The 11,859-nt window shown below is 46.3% G+C and overlaps 1 protein-coding gene across 2 annotated transcripts in view; it reads left to right on the plus strand.

The window, feature by feature from the left end:
- HDLBP (high density lipoprotein binding protein) overlaps positions 1-11,859 on the plus strand; it is a 44,148-nt gene that overhangs the window by 18,206 nt on the left and 14,083 nt on the right. For both annotated transcript variants that reach the window (XM_019543017.1, XM_019543018.1), the window contains exons 3-15: positions 997-1,109; positions 2,226-2,380; positions 3,180-3,395; positions 5,064-5,270; positions 6,313-6,528; positions 7,396-7,602; positions 7,902-8,009; positions 8,761-8,865; positions 9,133-9,211; positions 9,942-10,081; positions 10,655-10,759; positions 11,172-11,285; positions 11,644-11,730. In XM_019543017.1, coding sequence (XP_019398562.1) covers positions 1,034-1,109; positions 2,226-2,380; positions 3,180-3,395; positions 5,064-5,270; positions 6,313-6,528; positions 7,396-7,602; positions 7,902-8,009; positions 8,761-8,865; positions 9,133-9,211; positions 9,942-10,081; positions 10,655-10,759; positions 11,172-11,285; positions 11,644-11,730 — 1,815 coding nt within the window. In that variant the 5' untranslated portion in view covers positions 997-1,033. The remainder of the gene's footprint in view (positions 1-996; positions 1,110-2,225; positions 2,381-3,179; positions 3,396-5,063; positions 5,271-6,312; positions 6,529-7,395; positions 7,603-7,901; positions 8,010-8,760; positions 8,866-9,132; positions 9,212-9,941; positions 10,082-10,654; positions 10,760-11,171; positions 11,286-11,643; positions 11,731-11,859) is intronic.

Consider the following 11,859-nt stretch of genomic DNA (forward strand, 5'->3'; position numbering starts at 1 on the left):
ACACAGCTGGGGTTACTATGTTCTGTTACTGGACTGCATGGGGAACCTGGATTTTGAATGGGCTTAGTTAGGGTGACCATAAGGAAATACAAGGTATCTGGGACACTCCTGCTACTGCCCACAGTCCCAACAGTGGTGCTGCTGCAGGCACTGGTAGAGACCAATGGCCAGGGGTGTGGGTGCAGTCTGGTGGGGACGAGGAGCTGCTTGGTGCACCATGCTGCTCCTCCTCCCTGTTGCAGTGTGCCCCTGCAATTCCAGGACTTCTGTTTTAAGTTTTGACCAATCAACTAGGACCAGCCTATGAAAACTAGGACTAGTCCAGCCAAACTGGGACTTATATGGTTACCCAGAACTTAGACCTTGTGCTCCCTTTTAAGCAGCGTTCAGGTCGATGCTGGGAGAGGCACTTCTTCATAACTCAGCATCTTGATTGTCCTTGAGCAAGGCATATATAACTCCCAGCAATGTTGACCACAGTTATTCTTCCATTGCAAACTAGAGGTGAGGTGGAGTTGCCACCAACCAGGAGAAAGGACACGGGGTGCCAGGAACAGAGCAGTGCTACCAGCTAAGTCTGGCACTCCTTGTGCTGCAAGAGCACTCCAGGCCCAGAAAGCAGGAGAGCAAGAACCTGTGAGATTAAAAAGTGGGGATGTGGCAAGATGCAGAGCATTCCTCAGCACCTGTGCTGTCTTTTTGCTGCACAACTGGCTTCCTTGGCAAATAGGCAAGAGCTATGAAAGGAAATAGTTGCAGTCCCCTGTTGGGACTGATTCTATATCAGTCTGCCTCTTCTCGTTTAGAGACAAAAATTTCCATTCACTTAAATACTACTTTTTTAATTCTTGGAAGGTGGATGTTTTACTAGTTAGGAGGCTCTTGAGTGAACAGAGTATCCTCCATTCCAAATTCAGCTCTAAAATCAGTCTATATAGAGAGGTTCGCCCTTTCCACATCTCTGCTGGTGACCTCAGTGCATCTTCTCTCTGACAGTGGCATACCCGGATTGTGCGTGGGTGGGAAATCGACAATGAGCTCGGTGGCAGTTTTGACCCAGGAGAGCTTCGCTGAACACCGCAGCGGCCTGGCGCAGCAGCAGGTGAAAGGTAAGATGGCATTGGGAGACTTCCTTGAAACCTTTGCCTACCTAATCCCTCCACAGCCAATTGCCTGCCATAGACTAGGTCTCCTGCTGTCTTAAAATTACCTCAGAACTGTTGTGCTCCTTGTGGGAGGCAAAAGACAAGGTCTCTTTTGAATAGTGATGGTCTGTAAGAACAAGTCCTCCCACCAGCAATGAAAATCCAATGTTTAATGCTCATCTGGTAGAGGTAAAAAATGACTGAGCAAGGTGTGAAACCACTGACAATTGGGCCCATGTCTTCTGCAAAGGATCCTTGTCTACAGATGACAGACATGACTGGTGCATCCTGTAGGACAGGCTAGAGCTGAAAGAGCACCGTGCAGTGCTCTGAGGGTACTTACTCTTAGTAAGAGAACCAGGCACAGGAGAATGAATTCCCTCCCAAGCTTGCCCAAGGGCTTGTGGAAAGGGCCAGAGGTACACGAAAGAAGCTACTGAAGGAATCTGTTTCTATCTTTCTCGGCTTGTAGGGCAGTTCACTAGCTTTAGTGGCATTACATATATCTATATCAAGGCTTGATTTCAGTCCAGGATGCCTAGAACTTCCTGTTTTGACACTGAATCAAATTTCAGGTTTTGTTGCATCAAGACAAGACTGATGTTAAATCACAGCATCCAGGATTTTATTGGATTTTGCTCTTCAGCTGTGTACTGCTACCCCACCCCTCCTTCCAGGAGTATTTCTTTTCTTCTGGTCTCACTCTCCCCTTTCACTTTTCTTTCTTTCCATTTGGGTGATCTCCCAACTACTCCATCCCCAAAACTGGCATTACTTGTTGTTTTGATGCCATCATGCTTGGCTGTGCTTGTTTAATGTTTGGACTTGCCTACTGTCTTGTTTGTCCTAGGGTAGGCTAGGACTGTCTTGCTGTTCTAGTTAGCACAGTGAGAGTTGAGGTTGGTTATCTGTTTAGCAGACTTGTTAATCACTGCTGAGATGAGCTGTAATAGTACGCAGCCTGTGTGCCCTTTGTCCTAATTAGCTGTCTCTGCTAAATAGATGTTTACAGTAAGTACGAATGGGGGAAGTGCTAGCAATGGAATCATTTTCTGATTTGCCTGTTTTTTACTTTGCTAGTTACAGCTTTAAACTCGGAAGAAGAGAGTGATCCTCCAACTTACAAGGAAGCCTTCCCTCCACTCCCCGAGAAAGCAGCATGTCTGGAAACTGCCCAGGAGCCTGCTGGTGCCTGGAGCAAAATCCGACCGATCAAGGCTTCTGTCATCACTCAGGTTGGTGGAGACAGACTTTGTGCTCCCTTCCCCATAAAGGAGCAGATTGGACCTCCCCTTCCTGAAGAATTTTCTCTACAAAGCATGCTGGAGGGAGGGCAGGGAGGTATTGTCTCTAGTTTTTCCCTTCAGTAACCTGCATTTGGGGTGAGGAGTTCCATGGGGACATGTTGAGTCGGCAGTTTTGCAGGGCTCTGCCTGTGGAGGAAAGAGCGCAGAACACCTTTGTGGTGGTGAATGCAGCGAGGGATTGAAACAAAAGAGGAACTTGGTGCTCCTTCACAAAAATACCCAAAATCCAGCATAGTCTATTCTTGGGGTTGCCAAGAGCGTTCAGAGTCCCAATAGTTAACACAGTGAATACCAGATAGTTCATGGCTAGAGCCAGTTTCTTACAAGTGGAACAAGACTTGGTTAGGAAAGGGGATAGACCCTCCAATGACCCCGTTGTAGTAGTCTTGTACCTTTCTCTGAGAGACGCTCAGTGTTAGCCCCTGAGACCAGGTCCTAAGCTAGGAGCTCCAGGGGGGTGAGGTGCAGGGGTTGTTGCTGATATGTCCAGTAGTTGCTCCTGTTGTGATGGGAGATTTCCCAGGTCTATGAACTAAGTTGATTGAACTGTCTTCAATTCTGCTTAGTCTTCCAAGCCAGTTTGCAGCCAGAATCTTGCTCAGTTATCACAGGGGGAGGAGATTCAGTGCAATAACCCTGTGTTAGGAGGAGGGCATGTGGCTGCAACTAAGCAGTTAGGGTAGTGTTGAATAACCTGCCCTTCCCTTACCTGTCTCTGGCTGAGCAGGTGTTTCACGTGCCACTGGAGGAGAGGAAATACAAGGACATGAATCAGTTTGGTGAAGGCGAGCAGGCCAAGATTTGCCTAGACATCATGCAGAAGACAGGAGCTCACTTGGAGCTATCTCTTGCTAAGGACCAGGGCCTTTCGATCATGGTCTCTGGAAAACTGGAAGCAGTCATGAAGGCTCGGAAGGAGATTGTCGCTCGACTCCAGACCCAGGTGAGTGCACTGAACTGTTTCCTTCTGGTCTGTGCTTGTCCCCCATGGCCTCTCATGTTTGGAGGCCCTTGGGTGTGTGTACTTATAAACTGAAGGGTTGTTGTTAGGTGACTAATTCAGCTTTTGCCTCTCATCTTTCAAAGTGCACAATTGGCAACTTGGAGTACAGACTAGACTTAAAATAGGGTTCAAAGCTAATTACAGGGCATGCAGACTCCTCCCAGGACTAGATCCTGCAGTATGTCATGCAGACAGATGTCTTGTAGTAAGAACCTGCACCTGGAGAGACTATATCCTTTTCAGAAAGTTGGTGTTGCATAGAGGGGCTAGCCACTGGCTGAACCTCTACACCCAAAAACAGGAGAGAGGTGGAAGGTCCTCCGTGTGCTGCAGTTAACTCGTAAGGGAAGTTCTTTGTAATGGAGATTCTTGATCTTGGTAAAGGAAGACTAATATTAACGGAACATTTGCTGCCTCCCTTCACTGCTGTGTCTGCATCAGTCTAAGTGAATAGAATTTATTTTATAAACAAGGGGATCTTTCTGCTTTGTATTCCACACAATTCCATATGCATTTAGGATTTCTCAAATGCAGTTGCCAGTTAAGATGACATTAATGCATGCCCTGACCTTGGTACCTGTCCACCCACACACTGCACCAAGCCAGATGGTAGATAACAAAGGTGTAAATGGTGTATTAGGGCGTGTTTTGAGCAAGCAGCACAGGCTGTATTGTAGTAGGAATAGAATAACCGGTTTTGGGGATACTGGGCAAGTGTCATAGGAAGCCACCATTACAGTCCCTTTTAAGGGCTGTGCATTCATATGACAGTCTTGCCTTATTCTGGGCCCTTTATCAATAGAGAGCTAATTTGGACTTTACATCAATTTTACCTCGTTTTAAGCTTTATAATTTGTTTCATGGCTATACAAACACAGCATCAAAAGCTTCTTTGTGGTGTAAGCTGTCATGCAAGAGTTCAAATTAAAATGATGGGTTATAAAGGAAAGGAAAGATCCTTGCCACAAAAAGAAGCACTAGTAGCAGAGTCGGAGTGGATCCTGGAAGAGAGGGCCTCAGCCTGGGATGGGAAATGGTGCTTTCCACCTTGTGAACAGGCTGCTGATGCAGACCAGTTCAGTACTAGATTACCACTTAGTAGCTGTTTTGTAAGCTTTTTCCACAGGGCAGGATTGTTCTGCTTGTTAGAGGACATGAATCCATGCTGCTTGTCCTTGACAGCTGTGGGAGCAGAGGTCCAAGGGGTGTGTGTGCACTTAGCTTTTTTTAAGTGCCTTTCTTTTAAAGTGCCTACCCTCATGGCATTTTTCTCCTATTGTAGCTGCAGTACAGTAGTGCACTGCTATGGCCTATGCTACATGTGGAGGGACCTCACCACTGGTGTTGAGGGGACTCCAAGGCACTCAGTCTATCACTTGCATTTGCAATTGCTAAGTTTGCTCACCCCTATTAAGTGAAAGCTTGCTTCTCTCCCACTGCTAATGCAGGGTGTGCAGAGTGTATCTATTAATGACCCATGTCTCATGGAAAGAATCTTGAGTTGTAAGGCATGACAGAGTTGCTGGTAATGCAGAGAGGTCTCCTACCTTGGTTCACCTGCCTCTGACAGAGATGGTCTCACTTGGATGTTGGTTCCTATGTTTGTAGGCTTCAGCAACTGTTGCCATCCCCAAAGAACATCATCGCTTTGTCATCGGAAAGAATGGCGAGAAGCTGCAGGACCTGGAGCTCAAAACTGCAACCAAAATCCAGATCCCCCGCCCGGACGACCCCAGCAACCAGATCAAGATCACCGGCACAAAGGAAGGGATAGAGAAGGCCCGACACGAGATCCTGCTAATCTCCGCCGAGCAGGTAATGAACCTTGCTGCATTTTGAATACCTGGGCATGTGCTTCGATGCGAGGTACCGGCCTTCAAGGACAAAAGGAATGTAGTGTAGTGGTGAAGCAGTGTTCCAGTTGCAGCTCAGGTCTAGGAGTCTGGAATCCTAGCCCTAAGGTGCTCACTACGCACATGTATTAAGTCGCTCATCCTGAGTTTTTTGTTTTTTTTTTTTTTTTCCCCCAGGTGTACAAAAAATAGATGGGCAACATTTCACTTAATATTTTCCACATTTGGGTGGTGGTGGCACCTCTATCTTAAATGCTGCCCATGTTGGGTAACATCACTTTTGCACATTTTACCATAAAGGTGCTTCTGCCAAAATGTTGATCATAGAAGTTTGCCTGCCCTTCCATGTTATAGTCCTCCTCCAGCTTGCCTCAAATCCTGATATTCTTTTTGATCAACTTGAATATAATGGAATTCTCGGAGTGGGGGGTGTCTTGCTGGTGAAAAGGATGGACCCTCTCAGCAGTGACGAGCAGCTCTTGTCCTATATTTTCCCATTTGGCAGTCAGGCTTTAACTTGCTGTATCCATTCTTCCAGGCCTTCCAGAATACTCTTTACTAGTCAGGGCCAGTATGCTGTCAGCAGATGCAGCTCTTTCTTTTAGACTGCCCAAATAGCAGATGGATCCAGCTGCAGACTGACTTGTAGTAAAGGGTTGCTCTCTGGTTGGTGTCTGAACACACTGAAATCTGTTGCTGAGAGTGTCATGGCTTGCTTTGGCCAGATGTATATAGGCTGATGGACTTGAGGGTCATAATGATGTAGTCATTTAGGTTTTTAATACTTTTATCTGTAGTGTCTTGTAGGAGTTGGAGAAAGGATGTACCATAAGATCAGGTAAGCATGAGAGTTCAAGAATGCTTTGTACTGATGAGTATGTTAGAAACAGAATTGATTTTGAGAACTTGGTCTTTGCTCAGAAGTCCCTTCCAGCATACTTTACAGAGCTCCACGAGTAGATCCTGGGTAAAGAGTCAGTCCTTTTTGTTTTGGGCCTATCTAGGATAAACGTGCTGTGGAGAGACTGGATGTGGAGAAGGTGTTCCACCCCTTCATCGCAGGCCCTTACAACAAGCTGGTGAGCGAGATCATGCAGGAGACAGGGACACGCATCAACATTCCACCACCCAGTGTCAACAAGACGGAGATAGTCTTCACTGGAGAAAAGGAACAGTTGGCCCAAGCTGTAGCTCGTGTGAAGAAGATCTATGAGGAAAAGGTATGAGTGGTCTGTAGAAAATGCATCCTGTTCCCTAACCTTATCTTTCCCACTTAATGTCTCCTGTCAATCCTTTTTGTATCCTTCCCAGAATGTAGTCCATCTTTTGGATCCCGTCAGCTATGTTGACATCTCTTATTACAGAAGAGTGGGTCTTTTGGTAGCTTAGGCTTATTTCCAGAGAAGGTGACAAATGTTTGACTCAACACATTTCCTGGAGTCGGCTGACTACAAACTGTTTCAGTTGTGTTTTAATCTCAAAGGCCTGAGTGGGAAGGCACAGTACTAGGAAGGAGGAGGCATTTGAAGGTGTGGCTTGAAGACTAGAATAGGCAGTTGCTTAACACAACTCCACGTGTAATGGGCAGCTGAAGAGTGAATTTGGCTTCTGCTAACTTCCTACTAGCTGGCACTGTTCTGAAGTGTAGGGCAGCTCTCTCCTTAGCTAAGTCTGTATTTGCTGAAATCCTGGCTGTAATCAGCTTAGAGCATGGTAGTCCATGTACTTACTGTGTTGCGGTGTCACCTAGAGGACACTATCAGGGATCTGGGCCTCATTGTGCAAAGGACTAAGCATGTGAATGCTTCTACCTGCTTGTGCTGGAAGGACTGCGCCACAGAGCTTAGTCTAATAGTAGATCACATGCTTTATTTGAATTGTAAGCATCGGACTTCCCTTATGAGACCTACCTTTTTAAAATGTGGAAGAGTGTAAATTGCCCTGGATTACCTTACAACCATCTTATTCATCCTTACTTTCGTCCTTTCTGGGTGAAGAGTTTCACTATATCTGGTGGCTTCCCCTCCCTCCTCTCTCTTCCTTCCCTGTCCCTTGTGATTGATGCCCTAGTGCCTCTGCCCCCACAGAAAAAGAAGACTACGACTATCGCAGTGGAGGTGAAAAAGTCCCAGCACAAATATGTCATCGGCCCCAAGGGGAATTCCCTGCAGGAGATCCTGGAGAAAACTGGAGTCTCGGTCGAGATCCCACCCACTGACAGCAGCTCTGAGACGGTGATACTGCGTGGCGAGCCCGAAAAGCTTGGGCAGGCATTGACTGAAGTTTATGCAAAGGTAATGCTTACAGCATAGGTCACCTTTTCAGAGTCTCCTCTTTATGTCGTGTCGTGTCGTGTCCCCCCCCCCCCCGAAATTACTTTCTGCCCTATTCTGCCTGAAAGGTAAAATATTTGAGCAGATTCTAGAGCACCTGGAGGAGGAGGCCTTGGATATATCATGCTTTTGCCTGCGAAAGTTAGCTTGAGAATCCTGTACCAAGCAGGGTAGAGCAGAGGTTTAAACTGAAGTAGGCCTAGTGCGTTGGGCAGGTTTACAGCAGGCCTTCATAATCATAATGTCTATGTTCTTCCTAGGCTAACAGTTTTACCGTCTCCTCGGTTTCTGCCCCTTCTTGGCTTCACCGTTTTATTATTGGAAAGAAAGGACAAAACCTGGCCAAAATCACTCAGCAGATGCCGAAGGTAGGGATGGCATGGGTTGACTTTGCTTACCCTGCTCTATTCTGCAGCGCCTTTCCTCAAAGTGGCTCTTGCTGCTTTCTTCTAACCTCTTCCGAAAGCCTCTGGGTGTCTTGGAGCTACTATAGGACACCCTTTGGGGATGGATGGGGCTAGGGAAGACAGCATACTTCCTGATGAGATGGTCCTTCCACTGGGCCCAGACTGCGTCCTGTTCCTCTAGTTTACATAATACTAATTTAGTGCCCAGTAAAGTGTCACCATCCATATGGGTGCAGCAATTGGGCCAGTATAGACTAATTTACAGTGCTGCCAGATAGTCTAGTCAGACACGGGTACTATCTGACAGTGGAGTAAACTGCTGTACTTAAACTCACATGTAGACTGTGACATTAGGTTTATTTTATTTTGGCTGAAATTGCATTGGAGTTTATTCAGTCGCATTAATTGTAGACGTGGCCACTAAGCGTTCATCAGCGTGGTGGTTATACTCAATGGTGCTGCAACCCAGGAGTTTCAGAGGGTGAGAGAGCTGGTGGGTGTGTTGTGTAAAGTTGCTTTCAGTGTTGGGAATAAACACTAAGTCATGCAACCTCTGATGCAGGCCACCTTCCCTTCAGACAAATAGCAAGATGGCATGCAAGTTTGCTTTGCTCCCTACCAGGAGTGGAAAAAGCCAACCTTTGCCAGCAGTGCTGATTTGAGTTGTGCACTTACAAGTTCTTACTGGGGTCTGGTCTCACCTTATTCAAAGGTTCACATCGAGTTCACGGAAGGGGAAGATAAAATCACCTTGGAGGGACCCACAGAGGATGTTAATGTGGCTCAAGAACAGATTGAGGCCATGGTCAAGGATTTGGTGAGTTGGCATGTTACAGTTCCTGGTAAAGGAATGAATTGCTGAAAGCAATGAGCAGCACAGACCAGAAATTTGTGTATACGTTATAGAGCCTCAAGAACTTTACCCCTGAATTGAGAAGATACAGAAGGCAGGCAGTATAGTGACTGAGTACTGGGGGGTGGGGCAGTGTCTAAAGTCCAATATTGCTGATGAGATGCTATTCGGGGCATAAAATGCAAGAGCCTTGTACCCTTTAGCCAACTAACATCACATGATTCTTTGCAGATCAACCGGATGGATTATGCAGAGATCAGTGTTGATCACAAGTTCCACCGACACCTCATTGGAAAGAACGGAGCCAATAGTGAGTAGGAAGCCTTTTGATAAATGTCCTATGGCCCCTTGCATTTGTCTGTCTCCTTCATTAGACAGTGGCTGGAATTCTGTGATCTAATTACTGTATTGGCTTAACACTTAACAGGTGCTCACCAGAAGAGCTCTTAGCTCAAAGGACACTAAAACAATGTGCAATGCAGTGGTTTTTGTTTGGTTTAATTCCAAGTTGTCATGGATGCTCTTCACACCCATAAAGTCTCCCTCTCTACTAGAGGGAAGTTTTAGCATCTTTCCTTTCCTTCTGAGTTGCTTTGTAAATGATGCAATGTGCTAATCATCTGTTAGAATCCAAGATTAGCCCCTAAATTCATATTTGTTCCTCAAGAACAAACCAACATGATTTTATCTAAATAGCTGGATTATTCAGGTGGAGGGAGAGGTGTGGCGGCATGGAGAATGGAAAGATGTTGCATTCTGGAGATATTGCATAGATTTGTGGACACCAGGCTGTCTCTTGTAGTTTCCTGTGCAGCAGACAGACCTGTTCTTGCTGACCTTCCAGGCTGGGACAAGCTTTTTGCTTCCCTTTTTTTCCTCTTTGAATTTGCTTATTTTCTCTGTGGAAAAGATGGGGCCTCTTTGGAGGCCAATTTGGGGTACAAGGTGTCCTTGTAAAACAAGTCCTTGTATGAGGCCTGGACTGGCAAACAAGCTGTGATATGCTCATCTGTTTCTTCAGCCCAGTATTTGCCTTGCAGTTAACAGGATTAAGGACCAGTACAAGGTGTCTGTGCGTATCCCCCCAGACAATGAGAAGAGCAACCTGATCCGAATTGAAGGAGACCCTCAGGGGGTCCAACAGGCCAAGAAAGAGCTGCTGGAACTTGCCTCACGTATGGTGAGTAGGAAGATGCCATGGCTTGATCCTTGAGAGATCCCATTGGCAAGGCTCTTTCTTGTACTAGTTCTTCTAACTCATGCTTATGCAACAAGGGCCTTCACCCCAGCCAGTACTTGTGTGCCATGTACTGTGCAGCTGCCTAGTGGCAGAGTAAACTTGATCCCTGCCTGTAGCTTTAGAGCAGGGGTTGGCAATGTTTTGGGGCAGAGTGCCAAAAACCTTGACTTGTAAAATGTTGGTGTGCAAGGGGCAGACGGTGGGGGAGTTGTGAGTGGCCCAGTTGTCATAGCAGCACAGCCCTGACCCCTATTCTGTCTTCCGCCCCTAGGCATGAGTGCCAAGCAAAATGCCTTCAAGTGCCACACTCTGGCACCTGTGCCGGGGGTTGCCTACCCCTGCTTTAGAGCATCTGTCTATCAGTCACTTCCAGGGCACAGTACTTGTAGCTTGCCAGAGGTGATTTGGTTATTTCGGAGCTGTTACTGTCCCATAATTGTCAGGTGTCAAACTGGGAAAATTGAAGGGCACGGACTCTGCTGTTTAATATTTGTGGTATCTGTATTTTCACAGGAGAATGAACGTACCAAGGACTTAATTATTGAGCAGAAATTCCACAGAACCATCATTGGGCAGAAAGGCGAGCGGATCCGAGAAATCCGGGAGAAATTCCCAGAGGTGAGGCTCCCCAAGAATCCTGGTGCCTCTTAATATTTATGGATTTCTCTTCTGTTTTAAGTTTTAGGGTAACTGACTGCAGTTTCCAGCTGGCTGCAATGCTTTAGTGATGCCCACCCCACTCCCAGTCTCATGGGTTCTAATAATACTGTAGCTATGACACGGTACCCTGGCCCAAAGTCCCAAGAGAACATGCTTCTAACATTTGAGTAATGCCATTGTTTGCTGGCTACTCCGGGTGTACAGACTATTAGCAAGTGGACAGGGCACTCTTGGCCCCTGTTGGGAATTCTTAAAACACTCTTTTGAGGGGAAGGTTCCTCAAATGAGGGTTGGATTTTGCAGCATATGCTTTGCTGATGATAGTATTGAATATTACATGATCTTGCCCTGAAGTGATTGCCTCTTGCAGGTTATCATCAACTTCCCAGACCCGGCACACAAGAGCGACATTGTTCAACTCAGAGGGCCCAAGAACGAGGTGGAAAAATGCACCAAGTACATGCAGAAGATGGTGGCAGACCTGGTATGAGAGCTTTGTCATTTTCCTTCATGGCTTGTGTGGTTTTGGGATGGAGAACTGACCCAACTTGATCTATCTGGCACTTCTACATGGAGAGTAGATGAGTGGGACCCCTATACTGTAGTTGATATTTTTTAATAAGACTTCAAGTTAATTCAGTGGAAAGGAGTTGGCTTCCCATCTTGCTGGCTTCAGTCTCTTAAGTGGCTGTACTTTTTCTGAGCTTAGTCTCATAAATCATAAGGTATTTAAGGGGTAAGAAAAGGCTCTAACCTGGGTAAGAGTTTCAACACATTGGCAGGCTTGTTTAGTGTAACTCCATCTCCATAACTAACTAATTCCTTTTTTCTCTGTTTGGAAGGTTGAGAACAGCTTTTCTATTTCTGTCCCCATCTTCAAACAATTCCACAAGAACATCATTGGGAAAGGAGGTGCCAACATCAAAAAGGTGAGATGCTCAGACTGGTTCCTCTGACATTAAATGTCAGTTCATAGATTCATAGATGCTAGGGTCGGAAGGGACCTCAATAGATCATCGAGTCCGACCCCCTGCATAAGCAGGAAAGAGTGCTGGGCC

Source organism: Crocodylus porosus, unplaced genomic scaffold (assembly GCF_001723895.1).
Source record: "Crocodylus porosus isolate Cpor-Errol unplaced genomic scaffold, CroPor_comp1, whole genome shotgun sequence".
Lineage (NCBI taxonomy): Eukaryota > Metazoa > Chordata > Crocodylia > Crocodylidae > Crocodylus > Crocodylus porosus.